General features: G+C 36.4%; 1 protein-coding gene across 1 annotated transcript in view; it reads left to right on the top strand.

Moving 5' to 3' along the window:
• Positions 1-77: 77 nt before the first annotated feature.
• GPR149 (G protein-coupled receptor 149) overlaps positions 78-22,940 on the top strand; it is a gene marked incomplete at both ends in the record, with an annotated part of 62,681 nt that continues 39,818 nt past the window's right edge. Inside the window, 3 exons of the mRNA XM_080803828.1 lie at positions 78-1,091; positions 2,040-2,232; positions 7,059-7,516. Of these exons, the coding sequence (XP_080659954.1) occupies positions 78-1,091; positions 2,040-2,232; positions 7,059-7,516 (1,665 nt within the window). The remainder of the gene's footprint in view (positions 1,092-2,039; positions 2,233-7,058; positions 7,517-22,940) is intronic.

Here is a 22,940-nt window from a genome sequence, read left to right as displayed (position 1 = left end):
TGCAACTAACAATCATGCTTTATATTGAGAATATTTACAGACTCATTGAAAGGGAAATTAAATATTAACCAAAGACAATGTCTGGATTTTCCAGTAACTTATCAACAAATGACTCTAGCCTGTGGACAGAAAATAATTCGACGAACCTTTTAAATCTGCCAAGAACTTGGAGTATCTACCTTTTCTGCCTGACATGCGTAATGACACTTGCAGCCCTGGCCGGCAGCATTTATTCACTAGTTTCCCTGCTGAAAATGCAGAACAGGACCGTTGTGTCCATGCTTGTGGCTTCCTGGTCTGGGGATGATCTCATGAGCGTCCTGTCGGTGACCATCTTCATGTTTTTGCAGTGGCCAAAGGAGGACCCTGATTACTTTCAGTCTCTTTGTACCACCTCTGCCTTACTGTATCTATGCCAGGGACTCTCAAGCAACTTGAAGGCGACTCTCCTAGTCTCCTACAACTTTTACTCGATGCACAGGGCTGTGGGGAGCCAGGCAGCCTCCAGAAAATCCGGCCAGGTGCTCGGCGTGGTGCTGACCGTGTGGGCAGCCAGTCTCCTGCTCTCCGCGCTCCCGCTCTGCGGCTGGGGCGCCTTCGTGCGCACGCCGTGGGGCTGTCTGGCGGACTGCTCCAGCTCCTACGTGATGCTCCTCTTCGTTGTGTACACTTCGGCCCTGGGACTCCTCGCCGGCCTCTCGGTCCCTCTCACTTACCAGTTATTGTGTTCAGCGGAGCCGCCGAGACTCCACGCCAACTACCAGGAAATTTCCCGCGGCGCTTCCACTCCTGGGACCCCTCCAAGCGGAGGGAAAGTGCTTTCCTTGTCCCCAGATGATGCTCCCGGCTCTGCGCTTCGGTGTTCTGGGGGACGCTCTCCGAGCTCCGACACCGTGTTTGGACCGGGTCCATCAGCGAGGGCACGGCCCGGGCAGGGGCCGGGACACGAAGCTGCCGCCGTGGTTGGAGCCTGCAGGCGTGAGAACCGGGGGACTCTCTATGGCACCAGAAGCTTCACTGTGAGCGTGGCGCAGAAGCGCTTCTCTTTGATCCTAGCGCTGACAAAAGTCATCCTTTGGCTGCCCATGATGGTAAAAGTGCAGTTGCTCAAGCGTGCGGGTGTGTGTACCAGACAGTGTGAATGTGTGTGTTGGGACTAGCGTCCCTGGTTGGGAGAGTCCCCAAGAGACGCGCAGTTAAGTCCTCTTCCAACTGTGTCTCGCTCGGTTTTAGAGACGCAGTTGGAGCAAGGCAGCTTACCGGTAGAGCTGGTTGGCTGCGAAGCCTTTGCTCCTAAGTGCTTCTCGTTTCAAAATTGGGGGGGGGGGGGCAGGGAGCGCTTTTGGGCACAGGAGACAGTTTTCCTAGATCTATCATGGCCAAAGGGTGTTCTCGTCTCTTGTAGCAGTATCTGGGAATATTCAGAAAAGAAAGGAGGTAGTAAGGGGGTTTCCTCCCGCCCCCCAATCGTCTGTCATCCCTTTCTCTCCACTCCATTTCTGCCGAGTAAGGACACCGCCCATCCTCAGCAGGGAGAGTGATTGGAGAGGCGTGATCAGAAGTAGAAAGATAAGAGTGGAGGGCAAACAGGCTTTTTGTTCAAGCTTTCAGGAGGGAGGAGGGAGACCAGTTTTGACTTGGGAAGGTGGCGCCCTGCTGTGACAAGCGGAGGGGGGCGGAGGTGGGGGGAGCGGAGGTCCAGAGATGTGACAAAGGCCATCTGGAGTACCAGGTACAGGTTTCCCGTTTGCCTGCCTGTATTCCTGGTAGAGTCCCCAGCATTGTAATTGTTCTTCCTGAAAGAGACCTGACATGGCAGGGGGCACAGACCAGGCACCCAGGAGTGGAAATCACCCTGTGGTCTAAATCATCAGACCTCATCCCAAGGGATCCCAGTGGTCCAGCACCAAACAGAGTTTTCGGCTCTCAGGCAGGCAGGGAGTCTGGAGAAGGAAGGCGGGGCAGCATGCTTGGGGGAAAGGCTTAGCAAAGTGGAAAATTTTATCCTGGGATAGGTCTGAAGCTCTTTGCCTTTGCAGATCCACATGATGGTTCAACACGTGGTGGGGTTTCAGAGTCCTCCCTTCGAGACACTCAGCTTTCTACTAACCCTCTTGGCCACCACTGTAACCCCAGTGTTTGTCTTGTCTAAACGTTGGACCCACTTGCCCTGTGGCTGCATTATCAACTGTAAACAGAACGCATTTACGGTGGCATCTGATGGGGAAAAACGTAAGTTCTTGACGGTGCGGAGGTTGGGAGCAATAAGCATATAGTCAAACACAGAAAAGTGGTCGATTGAGAAGTTGTCTGAGTAGAGAATGTTGAATCCAAGGACAAATACAAATGGTAAATAAAGGGAAAAAATTATAACGTGCAACAATTCTTAGCACAGTGTTGGGGTAAGTTTTAAAGGAGGCAGGTTTAAAACAACTCTGTGAAGTGCTTGTACATTGAATAATTATTTTAGGGAAGAAAGGGATAGACAGAGTTTATTCAACACAGCATGAAGTCAAAAGGGCCCTTAGATGCTTAGATATCTGCCTTAGTTCTTAGCCCAGAGTAGAACATAAATTCCCTTCCCAAGTCTACATATAAGAAGCCTGCACCTGAAAAGAGATGAACACTTAGAAGAGTCAAAAACACATTACATTATAGCCCATTATTATTTAATGGAACAGAATTTTTATTATTGTCCTTTTTGTATTCTTTCAGGGCTTTGGAACATTTTCAAAGTAGAGTGCCTGAAAACAGTTCAAAAACAAATTTTAAGGGGTGCCTGGCTGGCTCAGTTGGTAAAGCATGTGACTGTTGATCTCAGGGTCTTGAATTTGAACCCCACATGGTGTGTAGAGATTACCTAAAAATAAAATCTTTAAAACAAAAAAAGGAAAACAAATTTTAAGTGTATGCTTCTACTTTCAGAAAACACAAAAAACTCTGTTTCAGGGAGGGAAAAGGTGGCAGAATTTGTCCATCTATGTTCATGTTTGAATATAGCCATCCTAGTTACATTAAACAGCCACAATAAAAACAAAAAACTATATTCTAAAGTGTATACCTAGAATGGGAGTGGGGTCAATTATCACTCTCTACAGTGTGACTGTTCCCATACCAAGACAGGAAAAGTTGAAGAATGACCTTTGTATTTTGATTCTGCCAGGAAGAAAAAGGATATTAGTTTGTCATTCCAGACAAAAGACAGGATGTTCTACCATTTAATATCTAAAAATGCATTAGTGTATGCTGAATTAACTGTTTCATCAATTGTCCTTTGCTCAGAATAAGCAAGTATATTACTCTTTAACAGAGGAAAAAAGGTAAACAAAAACAGTTTCTCTCGGACTATTTCAGAGGTACAGAAACTGGAGAATATGAAAGTATATATTCTGCAATCAATTCTACAACAGGGTTATTTTATAAACATCAATTAATCATGAACTGGTCAGACACTTAAAATTTAATATGGCTAGATATTTTTCAAATGACCAGGAGATTTTCTTAGTTTAAAGGATGCCATAAACTTTTATTGTTAATAGAGGCCAAATTCATCTATGTCTTTAAAATAAAATAACCATGGAAATTATATAACAATTATCTCCTTCTAGAGACTAATGTCTAAAGCAACAGTGACACAGAAAATTAATAATAAATCCTTTTGAGCCACATAGAACATATATAAAAATCATTTAGAAGCCTGCAAGTTCTAACATTCTATCAAATGTTAACATTTTGCCACTGAATTAGTGAGCCAGAATTGTTTTATAGTATTTAAGATTGTGAGAGAGACAATGAAAGTCCGATGTCAGAGGAAATAAAAAGTTTTACTGAAGTAATGACAGTCATTTTTAAGAAGTAAAGGACACCTATATCGGAGCAGAAAACAAAGCAATGCAACATACCTATCACTGCAAATGGTCTAGGAAGTATTCTACCTATACTGCACAAGATAGAAGGGCCTACAGCAGGCTGGCAGAATCAATAGTTACATTAATATCTCATGTTTGAAATTAAAATCATGGCTTTCAAGATCAAAATAATATTTTTCCTCTAAAATCATCATCACTCTTATTTGTATTTAAAATTTCAGGGAAGAAATTCCCTGAAATATGTAGGTTTATAAAAAGAGTCATGGCTAAACGGCTCCATTCACTTTTATGATCCCAGGTTCTGCCGTAGGGAAATTCTGAGAACAAGAATGATGTATTTTCACTGTCTGAGAACCCATCATATATTTTCCTATTACTAGGACGACACAAGAACAGGATTTCAAAATCCCAAAAATGGTCATCCTCAAGTAGGCAAGTGCCTGACCAAGTGCCTTGATTCTTTGGGAATATGGCTTCAGTTCTCATTCAGGCTTTTACTCCTTAACAAACCAAGATTCCCCCTTTTACATTCTTTATCAGGGAACTCCAAAAAACAAGGCAGCTTCCTAACTTGTATTTGCTATAGGTTCATTTTGCAGATGTAAGTATAATTCTACATCTCAGCCTTAGTGAATGGAAATGGGGAGACCTGCAATCTAAAAATGCATGTTAGTAACGGGAAATAATTTGCAGATTAATAATTCTCTCCTGTTTCCAACATTAACCTGTATTACTAGGGTCTCAAAACAAAAGTGTTCAAAAAATGATTTTAACACAGAGGTCTCAGGTGGAAGACATATGGGATGGATATGGCTTTCACACTCACTTTGTTTGCATAAGATGACGTTTTCTTTTTAAACAAATATTTTCTATAAAATCAGATACTGTTTTTATTTTAAATAAAATCAAAGTATCTGCTAAATGACATATTACTCTGAAGAACTATTTATTTTTATAAACTGGTATAATTACTTATGTTTAAAATTGCAATTACGAGATGTGGTTAAAAGCAAAAGACTAAAGCTAATTCCTGTTTTGTCCAGGGTTTAACTTTTCAGAACAAATACATTACATTTATTTTTTTGTAAGTATAGTAATAGACTTCAAAAGAACCTGACTGTATTCTGACGGTCTTTAGGTTTCTGGTAAGTTATTAGTCAAACATTGTCAATTGTTATATTGTTATAACCTATTATCTCCATTAGTTACCTCAGTCAGAATTTACTTTTAGTTCTCTCATGGGTCTAATTATCAGTAAAGCAATTTCACATATAGGTTAGTAACTTGAATTCTGGAATCAGTTAACTTTTAAATTCAAATCTCTTTACCAGTTAAGTAATCTTAAGTATTGGTTTCTTCTACCAGCCTCAGTTTTCTCAACTGTAAAATAGAATCAATAAGCCCTTTATTATTAGGGTTGCTGCTGTGTTAGGGTTGCTGCACATGATCTATGTGCATGACTGAGCCCTGGACTTCTCCGGTTCTCCTTGGTGTCCAACATAATTGCACTTCCTTCTCAGAGGCTACCTCAGCCTACCTCTTGCACTTCATGACATGGAGGCAGATTCTGCATTGACAGTTGACACACTCCTTCAAAAACATTACTGACTTTTGCTTTACATATTTCATAATTATAATACACAGCTAATAAGATAGTCACAGACATCAATTTTATTGTGTTATATAATAAAATTTTATGAGTTTTTGTTTGCTTACTGTCCTTGAATTGACAATTTGCCACTTTGTATCTTTTTTTAGAGAAAAGGGAAACCCATCAATAATTAAAACATCCTTTTAGTTCCTTCAACTTTCACACTGCTGAAGTTAAAAACCCCAATTTAATTTTACTGGACCATATTACTAGAAAAAGCAAATAGAACTTTACGTAAGAGTGTATAAATATTAACATATGTTTCTACTTTTCCATTTTCTTTGGACAGAAATTCTTGTTTGTGTTTTGGCTCAAACAATGAAACTTTTGGATCAAATAATGAATGATATCTATAAATTCTATTTTCAGTCAGCAGAATTGCTTTGTAAATCTTCAGTTCTGGGAAAATTTCAGTAATAGAATCAGTATGTGAATGGCACTAGGGTATATTGTAAAATGAATCAAATTCTATCTGTTGTTCCCATAGAAATTTTATAACTTTTCACAAATTTTTCCACCAAGGATAGCTAAATTTAGTCTGGTATATGACACACAGCTATCCAAGGAGAAAAATACTTTGAAATGAACCATGTTTTGAAAGAAGAAAACCAAAACATTAAATTGCATTTTGTCTATCACCTTGCTGTAACTTCATTCTTAATACACAAAATGATCCAGTATTTAATGACATTCACACATAAGAATTGTATCATTTTCTTTCATTCTCACTTGTAATTCTACTAAGACTTTGTACCATATCTACCAACTAGTAGTACTACATTAGCATTACAGTAGCATTACATTTCGCTTGGCTTAAATCATTAAAAGTTTTATGCATTCCTGCTAAATTCATCTTGTAATTAATCAAGTTTAGAGACACGCTGTAAAGTGCTTTAGATCATAGAAGTATAAATATATTCACAGATTTTTACAATTCATTCCAAATTTATTTGTATCAAAATGAATGTTATTTTAAAAAGTTTAAAAACTGTATTGCAATACTTTCTAATTTTTAATGTATGCATTTATAAACATAGAAATGTCAGGAGTGGCGTACATCAAAATATTTAATACAGTCATATCTATTGGTGATATTATCAGCTGAATAACTTATATAATACAACCTTCTTAATAATTTCTAGCAAAATAAAATTTATAAACAATATCTTTTATACCCAAATAAATAAATGCACAGATAATTGGTAGACTGAAAAAGCTAAAACTAAAATGAATATGTGTGAGAATTTTCAAATTTATGGTTAAATTTTTGTTCATCAGACTGCTTTAAAGATTGCAGGGTTCTTGGAATTGTACGTATTTTAAGCTCATTGTACAAGTGAGAAAAGTTAGGCCCAGAGTGATAAGACAACTTGAATTGATAAGGTATAATTGTTTTTGCATAATTGACAGGAAATGAAGGTAGCTTTTAAATTCTTAGTAATCAGTTTGCGTTTTCCTATTTTTATTCACAATGTATATCCAATTGTTGTTTATATCTATTTTCCTAACCATGGAAATTTGTTTTTGCTTTTACTTAGCCAAGAAAAGAGGCTTTGAATTCAATCTATCATTCCAAAGGAGTTATGGGATTTATAAAATAGCACGTGAAGATTACTATGATGATGATGAAAATTCTACATCCTGTCACAATCTCATGAATTCTGAATGCAAAACGACAAAAGACTCTCAGAGAGACACTCATAATATCTTTAATGCCATAAAAGTGGAAATCAGCACCGCACCCTCTCAGGACAGTTCCATACTGAAAGGGATCAACAAATGCACGAATACTGATATTACAGAGGTTAAGCAGGATTGCCACAGTGAAAAGGGCGTTAATCCACAGCTTTCTGAAAAAACGGGAGATTCTATTAACTATGAAGAAACCACCTTTTTGGAAGGGCCAGAAAGAAGACTTTCTCATGAGGAGAGTCAGAAACCAGACCTTTCAGACTGGGAATGGTGTAGGAGTAAATCAGAAAGAACCCCTCGTCAGGTACAGTAAAGGTCGTTCTTTCTGTGAAATTAAAAGTGAGACCAAGTATAAAAGAAATGAAAAAAATGACCAGCTGTTTATTTCATTCAATCAAGTCCAAGGTCAATTTCACTTGCTTTATTTCCATAATATTAAATTTTATTTCAAGGTGTTCTTTTGAGGGACTTTTAAATTTTTTTAATTATACATTTCGTTCAAAATCTGTATGTTTTGGGATTGGCAGAGCTAAACAGGTTCTTCAAGAAGGCTAGAGCTTTCTAATTTAACCTTAAGTAATCTGTCTAAATTCAGACTAGACTCTCAGAACTTTTTTCAAATTAATTAATTTGTTTTATTCTTCCCTCTCCCACCCAAAAAGTATTATTCCACAAGTGCACAAGGGAAGTTTTCTTTTTTACCTAAAGGCAAATATTTATACAGCTTGTGGTAAGGAAGGTAGTCCGGCTGCAACTATGCTAGACAGCTTGCCTATTAGTCTTGCTAGAACTAGTCCCTCTAGTACTGGGGGGTGGGGGGGTGGGGGTGTTTCTATTCCAGAATAGATCCAAGGGAGCCTTTGCAAGCTCTGCCAAATGTTCTATCCTTTTGAGGACAGGAGAATGGCTTTACGTTTTATAAAACTGAAAGAATTTGCACCTTAATTTCATCCCGTTTTCTCCTAGGTTCCAGCCTGCCTAGAATAATGAGGGATACTTCTTATTTTATTAAAACTGTAGTGTAATATTGGTATGAGATTGTTCTTTACTCCAAACTCTCATATCTGGTAATTAAAATTGCCCTTGCTTCCCACACTACTGATTTACTAGGGAGAGGAGGCTTTTTTTTTTTTTACAAGATTCAATGGAAATAAAAGCCCACTGTCAAAACAAAAACATAATTCCAGAAATATGTGCAAGGAATAATGCATTCATTGATCAAAATATGACCACATAACACCAAATATGAATATGGGCAGAATCCTCTGAGACTTCTTTTATTCTCTGTGATAATTAAAGCTACTAGTCTTATTCTAATATCACCATTTAAAAAGTAAGTTAGATAGGGGTGCCTGGGTGGCTCAGTCAGTTAACTATCTGCCTCTGGCTCAGGTCATGATCCTAGGGTCCTAGGATCAAGTTCCGTGCAAAATGGTGCCCCAGTTTAGAGGACAATCCCTAGAGTTTCATCATCAATTTGTTCCTGAATAATCTAAACCTCCTGGTTTTCTTGCACTTAAAAATTGTTAAGTAATATTCATGACAAAATGTTTTGTGTGTGTGTGTGTGTGCATCCCAATAATTTGCAGCTATCTTGTCTGTCCTATCCCCATGCTTACCCCTTAGGAATTATGGCTATCTTTAATCTTGCTCATACTTTTTGTTTTATTGTTTTATCACAAGTGAGTACATTTCTAACACAATATATTATTTAGTTTTGCTTATTTTGAACTTTCTAAAGATGGTGTCATACTGTACCTAATCTGGGACTTGCTTTTTCCCCACTCAAAATTACTTTAAATAACTTCATTTTTTTAATGTATTTTGTCAAAACATTGGAAATTATCATCTAAAATATCACAACTTATAGTCCTGGTTTGAAAGTCTTGATTATAGTTTGGAGTTTGATTAACTATCCTAGAAACTTATGAAAAGATCAGACACTTTATACATAATATACTGTACTATGAGCACAATGAAACACAGGCTACCCATAAGCCTCTAAAAATTAAGAAAGAAAATGATATATAGAAAGCACAAAATTTTGATCAATCCAGACCAAATACCAATCAATACCTTTTAACTACAAGGATTTGTGTAAGTATTAATATTTTAATATCTGTGAAGAACACATAGCTTGGGAAATTGACCTAAAATGGTGGTTGTGAAAAAAATGATTAGTGATAAAATAGAGAACATGCGGAAAAGATAAAATTTATATTTTCTTTTTTTTTAAGATTTTATTTATTTATTTGATAGACGGAGATCACAAGTAGGCAGAGAGGCAGGCAGAGAGAAAGGAGGAAGCAGGCTCCCTGCTGAGCAGAGAGCCTGATGCAGGGCTGGATCCCAGTACTCTGGAATCATGACCTGAGCCGAAGGCAGAGGCTTTAACCCACTGAGCCACCCAGGTACCCCTAAAATTTATATTTTCAGAGACTAACTGAAATTAAATAAAATACTATTATAAATTTTCAAACAGTAGTATGAAATCCTTAAATTATAGGCTGATGTTATTGATATGACCTGCCTTTAGCAAGACTGCCTCCGACTTGAAAGTTGTAACCCAGATACATTTAGGGTGGAAAAGATTGCGAAAACTTCTCCATGACCAATAGGTTTTAACCCATAACCTATTTTTCATCACCAGATATTTCATGGGAGTAGATGGTGACTTAGAAAGCACTTTCATTTCATCCTTTTCTCCCAAATACCTTCTTCGCTCTGAAACCAATGTTAACTTATGTATCTTAAAGTGATACATTAAACTGCAGTGGACACTGTAGTAAGTTTATAAAAATACTGTCTCTTCTGATTGTTATGGTTGTACTTTCAAATATTTAGGCTCCATCTATCAGTTTATATTTAATTGCTCTACAATATATAGTGTGTATTCTTTGTTCTTAGGATTAAAAAAAGCAGGCTTGATTTAAAATATATTCAGTGAGCCTTATTTTGACAATACATGTTGTTTAGAGTTTTTGTTAGTAGACAAATTCTCAGTGTATTTTGTTGGAAATCCTAGAAGAAGTGAAAGCGTCAGATCAAGGTTAAGGTGTAAAGAAGATGATAAAAGAATGGCTTCAGTAGGTTTAAATGTGATCCAGTAAAATTTATCAGAGTTGCAAATGCTTGTAAGACTGAAATTTAGTGTTAAACTTAACCACACAATTACTTCTTTTTGGATCCCTAGTAGGTAGGATCCTAAGAAGTTCACTGTTAAAATATTCATAAAAAATAGAAATGTCAGAGCTCTTCAGTTACAAAGTTTTAATTTGGTAGCTGTGGTGTGAATGTTCCTCAGATGAAATAATGATTTTCCAGAACCTAAAAATTTTGTCATCTATGAATAAAGAAAATTGGACTTATAATTTGGTGGCTTGTGGGTGACCACTCTAATTTCTCTTCTAATGCAAAGCCCATCAATGAATTCCACTTTCTTTTCTTTTAATGTGTCTTAAAGCTCTAGAAACTCATTTAATATGGTAAATCAGAAACAAAGATATGCTGTAACTATGCCTCTTAATCCCTTTTCCAATCCCATCGAAGCATCTGAAAAGTGGAAGGTCCTCCATTGTGCCAGTAGAATATAGAAAAACAGAGTCTGAAACAATCCTCAAAGGAGAGACCAAAGCAGGGGGAAGTGATTACACTTCAGTCAGTACACAAACCACTTAGCGTAAGGATGAATAAACAAACAAGAACTAACTTTAAAGTCACCTGAGCATCAAAGAAATTTTATTCTCATTTTAAGGAAAATATTTTAACTATCTAAAAATAGTTTTAAAAAGCAAAGTTGGATTTGCTAACAGAGTGAAGCAGCAGCATTGGCTTCTGTAACTTTTAAATATTATTTCTTTAAATAATTTTCATTAAAAAACTGCAGAAACCAAGTCCAACTAGATTGTTTGGGTTCTTTAAATTAGAACTTCCCAAATTTTACTGTACAAATAAGTCAAATGGAGAGCTTATTAAAAGGTAGATTGTGACTGAGTAATTCTGAGGTGGGCTCCAGGATTCTGCATTTCTGACAAACCCCTAGCTGTCTCTGATGAAAATAACAAGTCCCATCCCAGACTTATAGAGTCAAAATCCCTAGCTGGTTCAAATGCACATTAAAATTTAAGAAGTACTGCATTAGCATCTCATCCCTGGAAGATAAATGCTAGTTTAAAGGGCAGGACAAAGTTAATTCCTTCCATTTAATACATGCCTCATAAAGTAAAATAAAACTAGAAGAAAATACTCCAATATAGTAGTCTTCCCTTATCTGTGGGCGATATATTCCAAGACCCCTAGTGGATGCCTGAAACTGCAGATAGCACAGAAACCCTACATATACCGTGTTTTTTCCCCATACAAACATATTTAGATACAGTCTAATTTATAAATTAGGCACAGTAAAAGATTAATAATAACTACAACTACAATAATATACTGTAACAAAAGTTACATGAAAGTGGTCACTCTCTCAATTTTAAAATATCTTACTGTACTGTACTCCCCCTGCTTGTGATGATGTGAGATGATAAAATGTTACACGATGAGAGGAAGTGAGGTGAGTGATTTGGCAGTGTGATGCAGCATTAGGCTACCACTGACCTTCTGATAATATCTCAGGAGGATTACCTGCTTCTGGACCATGATTGACTGTGGGTAACTGAAACCACAGAATGTGATACCTGGATGAGTGAGGGGGCTACCTGTACACATATTTCTTATCTGACCTAAAAACAGTGCATCTTTTCTTTTCATTAAAAAAATAGACTATTAAAAGTTAAATCAGGCATAAAATACTAGTGGTTTTCTGTGACATTGTTAACTTAATAACTGCAAATGCTTAAACCTGTTCTCTTTTTGACATTTTTAACTGAAGTGAACATAGGGGAAAAATTCGTTTACTACCTTCTATTTGTAGCCTGAGGGCAGTCATTCTAACACAAATGACTGTTGGAGTATACATATCTTATATTTAGCTACATCCATGTGTTAGAGCAGTCAATTCATTACTCACTGTTACACTGCTTTCTTTTTTTTTTTTTTTTTAAGATTTTATTTATTTGACAGACTGAGATCACGAGTGGGCAGAGAGGCAGGCAGAGAGAGAGGGGGGGAAAGCAGGCTCCCCACCAAGCAGGGAGCCCAATGCAGGACTCAATACCAGGACCCTGGAATCATGACATGAGCCGAAGGCAGAGGCTTTAACCCACTGAGCCACCCAGGCGCCCCACTTTTTTTATAAACACTTACAACTTTTATTGTCTTGTGATTATAAAATAATGTAATTATTGTAGAAAATTTAGGAATTGCTATTAAGCAAAGAGAAAACACCCGATTCAAACTACCAAAAGTTAACCACTATTTACGTTTATCATATGAAACTTCAGGCTCTTTCCCATGCATATATTCTTATTTTTGACAAAAACAGGATCACATTGCATATACTCTCTTGGAATCTGCTTTTCTTTGTAAAACAGTATAATTCCCATCTGCTTTAAATTGTTCAAGCACTTTTTGAGATTATCTGGTACAGTTTAGAATGGCTGTTTGGAGTATAGCTGAAAACTCATCTGTGAATGTAAATTCGTTCTCAAGTACTTAAAGTCTTGATAGTTGAAGGTAGGAGGTTTCATTGTAAACTACTTCAACTATTTCATAACCTCACAGCATATATCATTTGCTGAAATGAAGTAAAACTGAGCTGTTTGATTGTTGAGTTTCTACAAATTCAAGGGGATTACCACTAGATCAAAGCTTGTGTGGAATTTTATAATTCACCCTTTAAGCTAAGAATTTTGTTAACATTCTCAAAAACACCTCGTGGTTTAAGGAGACCTTAGAAGGCTATGTACTGCAACTTCCCATATATGGCTTGAATCTCTTCTGGAGAAGAAAGTGATTATCCCTTACTTGAACTCAAATGCCTGGAAATTCACTACACTTTTCAAACTTTTTATTGTGAACTAATTTTAGACTTACAAAACGGTTTCAAAAATGGTACAGGGAGTTCTAATATAGCCTTCATTCAGCTTCCACTAATGTTAACATGTTATATGACAATAATGTAATTATCAGGAAATTATCAATTGATTTATAGACCTTATTTCAATTTTTCCAGTTGTCCTACTTATGCCCTCTTTTTGGTCCAGAATCTAAACCCAGATTCCATGTTGCATCTGTTGGTATTACTCCTCAGTCTCTTCCAATCTATAATAGTTCTTCAGTCATGTCTTCTATGGCTTAGGCAACATCTGAACTGGCTAGTTTGTTTTGTTTCTGGAATATCCTTCAATTATGTAATGCTTTCTATTGATTCAATTGAAGTAACACATTTTTGGCAAGAATAATACAGAAGTGATGTTTGCCCTTCCCAGCTCATAAGATCAAGAGGTACATGATGTTGATAATGTCCTATGATGGTGATTTTGTAAAGGTGATGTGTTCCAGATTTCTCCATGTAAACTTACTTATTTTGCCCCTTATAATTTATAAGTATCTTATGGTGAGACACTATGAAACTATGCAAATATTCTGTTTCATGTCATACCTTTGCTCACTAATTTTAGCTTTAATTGATGAATCTTGCTTGCAATGATTATATGAAGGTAATTTTCTATTTATGTCATTTCTTTTCTATTTATTATTGGAATTCACCTGTAAGAAAAAGCTATCTCTTCTCTTTCACTTGCTTATTTATTTATATCAGTATGGGCTCAAAGATCTTGTTTTAATCTGTAATTTATAAGTCACATTATTATTCTTATTTTGTTACTCCAATTGTCATAGATTTGGCCACTGGAAGCTCTTTCAGGGTGATTCCTATATCCATCCAGTGGCTAGTCCTATCTTTTTTAGCATGTCCTTACTTTCTAGCAGCACAAGATATTCCAGCCTCATCTTGTATTATTCCTGACCCATCCTTAGAATCAACCATTTTCCCAAGGAGTTCTGGTTTCTTTTATTGGAAAATGGTATTTAGAAACCAACACTGGGTGCTAGGTACGCTCATTGCTACTGGGGTGTATTCCTTTTAGACCTTATCATTGGACAGATCTAGGAGATGGATGTATGTATAATCATGTACACATCTATATTTCTATAACAGTTCCTCTGTATAAATAATTTAATACCATGGGTTTGCACTAATACCTCTAAGTCCAATCAAATACCAATGGATTCATTCATTCCTTTCCCTTTTCTTATTTGTTACTTCTTTTTCTGGCAGTGAGACAACTGGCTCTCACTCTCCACAAATATATTTACTTATTTGCTCAATCCTGGTATATATACAAAGTAGATTTAGAATCGTGAACCTACACTCCTGTGAGAAAAAAAAAAAAAGTACTAACTGAAGTATAATAATTGTGTATAGTTCTCTTCATCTTTAACCTTATAGTTTACAGTCAAAAAACGATCTTCCCCACTTACTTAGGTTAGTTATTTTCATTTTCATTCCCTTCATTTTATATTACATTTTGAGTTCCTCCCACTTTCTTTTTGATTTTGATTATTTATATTTGGGTATATGAAACATTACCATGATTCTAAGAGTCAAAACCACATAAAATATATGCTTTCCTCCCTTATTCCTTCTTCCCTTCCCATTTTCCCATTCTTTCCATCCTGTACCTACCTATCCTCTGTGCATAATAAATCTCATAGTTTCTGGTTTAACGAACCTGTTTTTTTTTTTTTTTGCAAGATGAGCAGATATATGCATACTTTCTTTTATCTCCTTCCTTGCATATACTCTTTTGCACTTCACTTTTTCCACTAAATAGTACATCATAGGGATGCCTGGGTGGCTCAGTCAGTTAAGCAGGCTCAGGTCATGATCCCAGGATCCTGGGATTGAGGCCTGCATCGGGCTCCTTGCTCAAGGGGGAGGCTTCTCCCTCTGCCTGCTGTTCCTCCTGCTTATGCGCATGCCCTCTCTCTCTCTCTCTGACAAATAAATAAAAATCTTTAAAAAAGCAAACAAACAAACAAACAAAAAAACCAAAAAACAAAAAACAAAAAACAAACCCAGCATATCATAGAAGTCACTCCCTATCAGTTCATAAAGATATTTCATTTTTATAGCCGCATAATTATCCATAGTGTGGATACGCCGTAGTTAGTTCAATCACTCTCTTATATGGGCCTTATGATGTTTCTAATAGTTTACAATTAAAAAATACTGCAGTAAACATCATGCATATGTATTTGCATGTTGCTGGAGGTGTATCTTCAAAATAAATTCTCAAAATCAGGATTTTTGTATCAAAAATCAGTGTAGTTTTGTTAGGAATTGCCAAATTTGCTCCCAGAAGGATCATACCAATTGGCACTCCCATTAGCAATATGTAACAGAGGACTCCTTTCCTCACAACCTCAGTAACTATTTATGGTGTTTTTAAACTTTTGTCAGCCTGAGAGACAATCTCAGAATTGTTTTAAGTTATAGTTATGTAATTATAAATGGGTCTGAATAGTTTTCATATGTTTAAGAGCCCTTTTGTCTTTTTATTTTTTGTAAATTGTTCTTATCTTTTCCTTATTTTTCTATCAGGTTTTTGTCCCTTTATCCTTTGATTTTTTTTTCTAAGATTTTATTTATTTATTTGACAGAGAGAGAGAGCGTGCACAAGTAGGCAGAGGGGCAGGCAGAGGGAGAGGGAGAAGCAGGCTCTCCACTGAGCAGGGAGCCCAATGTGGGGCTGGATCCCAGGACCCTGGGATCATGACTTGAGCTAAAGGCAGTTGCTTAACCAACTGAGCCACCCAGGTGCCCCATCCTTCAATTTTTAAGAGTTCTTTATATATTAGGTATATTAGTCCTTTGTCTGTGATGTATATTGCAAAGATATTTTCCCAGTGTCTCAATTATCTTCTGTTTATGGTGTCATTTTTTTTCTTTTTTAGAATGCATGCTGTTAAAATTTGTTTACAGTAAAAATTATCAGTCTTATTTAATTGCCTCTGGATTTTGAGTCATAGTTAGAAAACCAGTTCAAAATGGAATTCACCCATGTTTTCTTCTAGTACATGTATGGTTTCAATTTTTACATTTGGATCCCAGATCCATTTGGAATTTATTTTTGTATTTGCCATAAGGTATGAAGATATTTGTCTTTTTTCTAAATAGTTACCCATTATTTATTAAAAAGTTTAATTTCTTTATTCTTTTTTTTTAAAGATTTCATTTATTTAATTGACAGGGATCACAAGTAGGCAGAGAGGCAGGCAGTGAGGGGGGTGACACAGTCTCCCCACCGAGCAGAGAGCCCAATGCGGGGCTCAATCCCAGGACCCTGGGATCATGACCTGAGCCGAAGACAGAGGCTTTAACCCACTGAACCACCCAGGTACCCCAAAAAGTTTAATTTCTTTAAATTGACATCATTACTCACAGTATTTTGAGATATCATTTTTATCTTTATACTACATTTCCAAACCTAGTTGGGTCTATTTCTGTGCCTTCTATTCTGTTCCACTACCTATTCATCTATTATCTCACTGTTTTAATTGGAGAGGCTATTATAGTGAGTTTTAATGTCTGGTAGGGTTGGTTCCTCCCCCCCATCCCCAGTATTTTTTTTCTTTTTCAGTATTTTTCATGCTATTCTTGAACTTCTGCTTCCTATCTAATTCACTTTCAACTTGTCCAACACCACAAAAAAGCTTTATCAAGGTGTGTTAAATTTATAAATTGGTTCAGAGAGAACTGACATTCTAATAATGTTTTGTTGTCCTCTCCAAGAATATGGGATGTCTTTCCATTTTTTCTAGTCTACTCTTGTTATCTTTCTCCTGGAAGATTTTAAAGCTTTCTTCCTACAAGTTTTATAACTTTTCATTAAGTTTATTCCAAAATACTCAATCTTCTTTGTTTTCATTGTAAATGAGGTTCTTCTACCATTATGTTCTCTAATTGGTTATTGCTTGTGTATATTAAGGATACTGATTTCTGCCTGTTACTTTTATTTCTGCTACACTACCAAATTATTTTATTGTTTAAATAAAATCATTGATTATCTAGGGTTTTCTAGGTATACTATCATATCATCATCAAATAGAGATAGTTTTTTTTTTTTAATCAATTCTTATACCTATTTTTAATTTCTCTTGTCTGGTTGCCTTGGCTAATACCTCCAGAACAATTTTGAATAATGGAAGAGACAGGACATCCTTGCTTTATTCTTGATCTTGGTGAAAGGTTTCTGATGCTTTCTCATTAAAGAAGATATTGGCTCTCACTACTTTGCAAAGCAGGTAATTTAATATTTTGATGATGATAAAGATAATGATGATAATATGATGATAACTAATACTTACTGGGCACTTGCTCAGAACTGTGTACCACATACAGTTCTAAGCACTTTACATATAATTGCTCATTTAGTATTCACAAAGACTATCTGGTAGATATTATTATCCAACTTTACAGATGGAAAAACTAAAGCACAGAAACGTCTATCAGAGCCTAGGAGCAAACTCAGGCTATCTGACTCCAGAGACAGTCCACATATGCACTATCATAACTGCTTCAGAGAGATAATTTTCATAGTTAGCAGTCATTTCTTACACTAACTTCTATCCATTCTCCTCACACCGGAAGATTAGTATCACCTAGGGAACCTTTAAAAATGTCCCACCAACAGAAATTCTGATTTAATTGGTCTGCAGCAAGATTTGGGTAGTGTTTTTAAAAACTCTCTATGTGCAGATATTTGCAAAATATATCATCAACAAGGGACTTGCATTTAGAATATATATTTTAAAAAGAACACCAGTAAATGAATATGAAAATGACAGACAACCCAATAGTATATGACCAGAGATTTAAAGTCATACTTCAAGTAAGAGGAAATAAAAATAACCATACACATATATAAAGGTATACCACATCATTAACAATCTGGAAATCTCAATTAAAATAGCAATGAGACATCACTGCACACCCACAAGAATAGCCAAAACTAAACCATCTAACAATGCCAAGAGTTGATGAGAAACAGTCTGGGAACATCTACAAAAGTTATATATATACATGCCTCACACCCTAGCAATTCCACTCTTGGGCACACACCTTAGAATTGCACTGTTCAATATAGTTGCCACTTCTCATAGAGATCTATTTAAATGTAAATTAATTAGGGGCACCTGGGTGGCTCAATCAGTCAGGGGTCCTACTTATATTTCAGCTCAGGTAATGATCTCATGGGTCGTGAGATAGAGCCCTGCACAGGGCTCCACACTCAGCAGGGAATCTGCTTGGGATTGTCTCTCTGCCTCTCCCACTGCCCCTTTTCTATCCCTAAAATAAATAAATAAATCTTTTTAAAAATTAATTTTTTTTTAATTTAAAATTCAGTTCCTCAGTTGCACTACTCACAGTTCCAGAGCTTAATATCCAAACATGACTAGTGGCTACTACTGTACTGGACAAAAAAATATAAAACATTTCCATCAATGCAATTCTATTGGACAGTGCTACCCTAGAACCTGATCTCTTCCGAGGCTGGGAAGGGCTTTAGCAATGTGTTCATATGGACATAGGATTTTGTAAAATTAACAAAAACAATATTTGTGTATTCAAGCTACCAGTGTAACATCACTGAATGCAGTTAGGAAGAAATGTGCAGCAGCACATTATTTAGTATTTCCAATATATACATATAATAGGTGCAAATAATTTCAAGAGCATATATAATAAAATGTAATAAAGCGGGAAAAGGTGAATTTTGATTATTCATTATCTTTCTAATATAATTTAGTTTAAGTTTATATATTGGCTCTCAAGATTGCTGAAATTTTTATGGGTCAGTATAAGCCAGTTTCAGTATACCACTGGAACACTTCATTCAACATAAAACATGTGCAACAACACCCAGTGTCTGATCACATGAGCCATAGTGTCCAAGCTGTTCTGCACTCTTCCTTCCCTGCCTTTTTTTTTTTTTTTTTTTTTTTTGCTATGTTTTACTCTATCTCTTCTTAGAATCTCATTCTTTCTCGGTTTTACCATTTATGAGTCTGTCCTTTACCAGGCACCTCAACCGAGAATTGACTTGGGCATTTGGTCTTCTTAGCTTGGCTTGACTCCCAACTTTTCCCAAACAGTAGGGATTGAATTTGCATCCATTTCAAATGCAATGTCTAAAGTAGAAATACTTCCCTCCCCACCACCATTCTCAATAGACAACAAAACACTGGGAAATATGCAAACACCCACGTTATGTGGCTAGTATTGTAAGCTTAAAACTCAAGGCTGTATCTTCTGGTTCAATGTTTAATGATCTTTTTAAAAATTATATTCTTTGAGGGGCGCCTGGGTGGCTTAGTCAGTTAAGCATCTGCCTTTGGCTCAGGTCATGATCCCAGGGTCCTGGGATCGAGCCCCATGTCAGGCTCCCTGCTCTGCGGGGAGCCTGCTTCTCCCTCTCCCTCTGCCTGCTGCTCCCCCTGCTTGTGTGTCACCCCATCTCTCTGTCAAATAAATGAAAATCTTTTTAAAAAATTATATTCTTTGAAATAAGAAGGAACTGACAAAAGAAATCATTCTCTCTCTCCCTCTCTCTTTTTAAACCTGTCTCCTTCCCTACCACAGACTGTTGGAAATGACTGATGAAGACTTAAAGGGTTAAAAAGACAAAGAGAAGAGAGAAAGAATCTCTATCCCCTACAAAGTCCTTACATATATAATAAAAATCTGATCTTAATATTTATATTCCTAAAAATATTTTATTAGTGTTAAGATTTCTTTGAAATTATGTTTATAGAATCATGATATTTTACCCACCTTCAGACATAATTTAGATTTTTAAACCATCTAAATTTGACATCTTGTCAAATGTTCAATTTAGATGGATAGTTCGTATACTGAGTTGCAACAAGTTTTAGGTTTAGGGAGCCTTTCAAGCAAAAGAAGAATAATAAAATCAACTCATTATAGATAGAAACTTTAAAGCCTCCCATTACAATTAAGTTAAAAGTCACACACACACACACACACACACACACACAATATACATATATATATTGTATACACATATATTTATATATTATATATAATGTATTTATATATACATATATATTGTGTGTGTGCATTAGACATATAGTAGTGTGCATATAGTAGAGTATATATAATTAAGAATACTGTTTCTTTAACTATATCTTGAAAATATAGGGGCACCTGGCTGGCTCAGTGGGTTAAAGCCTCTGCCTTCAGCTCAGGTCATGATCTCAGGGTCCTGGGATCGAGCCCCGCATCGGGCTCTCTGCTCAGCAGGGAGCCTGCTTCCCTTCCTCTCTCTCTCTGCCTGCCTCTCTGCCTACTTGTGATCTCTGTCAAATAAATAAATAAAATCTTAAAAATGCGGTCTCCGGCCTCACCCCTGATCTTAATGGATCAGGCACTCTGAAGGGGCAGGGCTGAGCAATCTATGTTTTAAAAAAAAAAAAAAAAAGAAAATATAAATTCCTAAATATAGAAACCAGTAACGTGATTTCTATTAATCCTTGACAATTAATTAATTGCTTGACTTTATCCCTGTGTCTCACTTATAAAATGGCAATAGTTATATTGATCCCATACTAAACAAAGATTCCCAAATAAGAAATGGAGGCTAAATTTAACTGAATTAATTAAATTAAATTTATAAGTTGAAACTCATCTGGGCAACATTAAACATTAAAAAACAAACAAACAAACAAACAAAAACCTTGATTGGAATGAAGTGTTCCAGTGAGACCCTTATAAAATCCTAACCACTTCAGTATTACTTAGATTTAGGTTCAAAACTAGACACACATCAGCACATTTATAATTCCCTATCTGAGCCTAAGGCATCAGGGAAAGTATAAACAGTCAAGAAACGTACTACTTTCAAATATTAAATAAATATTATGAGTCCTCTAGCTGTGTTTTCCTATCACAAAATTACTTTTATAGGATTTTCTAATTTCCCACATCTGGGTTTTTTGGCTGTACACATTAAGGTTTAGAAAACATCACCTTTTGGGGCACCTGGGTGGCGCAGTGGGTTAAGCCTCTGCCTTCAGCTCAGTCATGATCTCAGGGTCAGGATCAAGTCCTGCATCGGACTCTCTGCTTAGCAGGGAGCCTGCTTCCTCTTCTCTCTCTCTGTCTCTCTGCTTGCCTCTCTGCCTACTTGTGATCTCTGTCTGTCAAATAAATAAATAGTATCTTAAAAAAAAAAAAGAAAACATCACCTTTTGACAGAGTATATGATTTTTTTAGGCTTTGATGGTTTTAGTCTTGGTCTAGAAATTATTGAACAATCTGATTTAAAAGATATTTTCCCAAATCTACCTCCTTACTTTTCTGTTCACATCCAAAGAATAAAAATACCTCTTAAGGGTATTATTTACTTGCTTTTTTAGGTCATATCTCCAGGCCTATTTTAGCTTCCTATCAGGTGAGTATCCTTGCACTCACTTTTCCTTCTAAAACATTCCAATTTAAAAAATTTCTTCCTCACTATAGTTTTGCGTATATAAGAATTATAGACTTGCTGGATCTAAGACAATATATTTCAGATTTGTGATCTATAAGAAAGCAATTACTCTTCTTACAAAGCAAGAAGGGAGGACTCAGCTTGAGAGATAACTGGTAGACAGAAACTAATCATTGGGGAGTTGTAATGCTAGTTAGAAAACAATTATCATGAGGCCTCTGACAACTGACTGGCTAATGCTAGTCAATGAACTTCTGCATATCTATATAATTGGAATGTTTAAAACACTTAGATTTGGGCTTACGTTTTACAGTATCCAAAACTTTCTCCCCATTGTATTTTAGAATAACTCATACTTGTTAATTCCATTATTCTCAATTGGCTGCTCCATCTCGGTTTTCTGGGATAGGTCTTCAACGCTATAAAGAGGCACTGGCCAGTAATGTAGCCACTACCCACGTATGTCTAGACTTAAATTTATTTTATTTTATTTTATTTTATTTTATTTTATTTTATTTTATTTTTAAAGATTTCATTTATTTATTTGACAGAAACACAGCAAGAGAGGGAACACAAGCAGGAGGAGTGGGAGAGGGAGAAGCAGGCTCCCCGCTGAGCAGGGAGCCCAATGCAAGGTTCCATCCCAGAACCCTGGGATCATGACATGAGCTGAAGGCAGACACTTAACGACCGAGCCACTTGGGTGCCCCTAGATTTAAATTTGATTTAAAATTAAATAAAATTTAAAAATTATTTCCTCAGTTTCTTTCCTCAGTATCTTTCCTCAGTATCACTGACCACATTTCAAGTGGCTTGAAATATGACTAGCAGCATGTGTTTAGTGGCTACTTCATTGGAGTGTGAAATCATAGAACATTTCCATCATTGCAGGAAGTTGTTGGATGGAGCTGCTCTATAGCATCTATGTTCTAAAGCTTCTTTAAATAGCTGAAGTGCATTTTTTCCTTTGCATCCATTACTGCCAAAATCAGGTTATTATAAAGAAGAAATCAGAGACACTCAGGACTCAAATTCCATCCTACCCACTCCCAATTCAAGGTTAGTGCCACCCAAACCCAGGAGGCTTTAGTCTGCCTAAAACATCTACAAAACATTTGATTTCCTATATGATGATCCCAGCAGACCCACTGTTTCCCCTGTGAGAAGGGAACACTCATAGGAGATAAGGGCATTTCCAAAAATGATCTGGACCATTTCCCAGGTGACTTTAGTAAGTTTGGATGCACTCTGCCCCTATTATAAATG

The sequence above is a fragment of the Martes martes genome (genome assembly GCF_963455335.1).
Source record: "Martes martes genome assembly, chromosome: 1".
Classification (NCBI taxonomy): domain Eukaryota; kingdom Metazoa; phylum Chordata; class Mammalia; order Carnivora; family Mustelidae; genus Martes; species Martes martes.
Note: the sequence above shows the minus strand (reverse complement) of the source record. Positions and strands in the feature narration are given on the sequence as shown.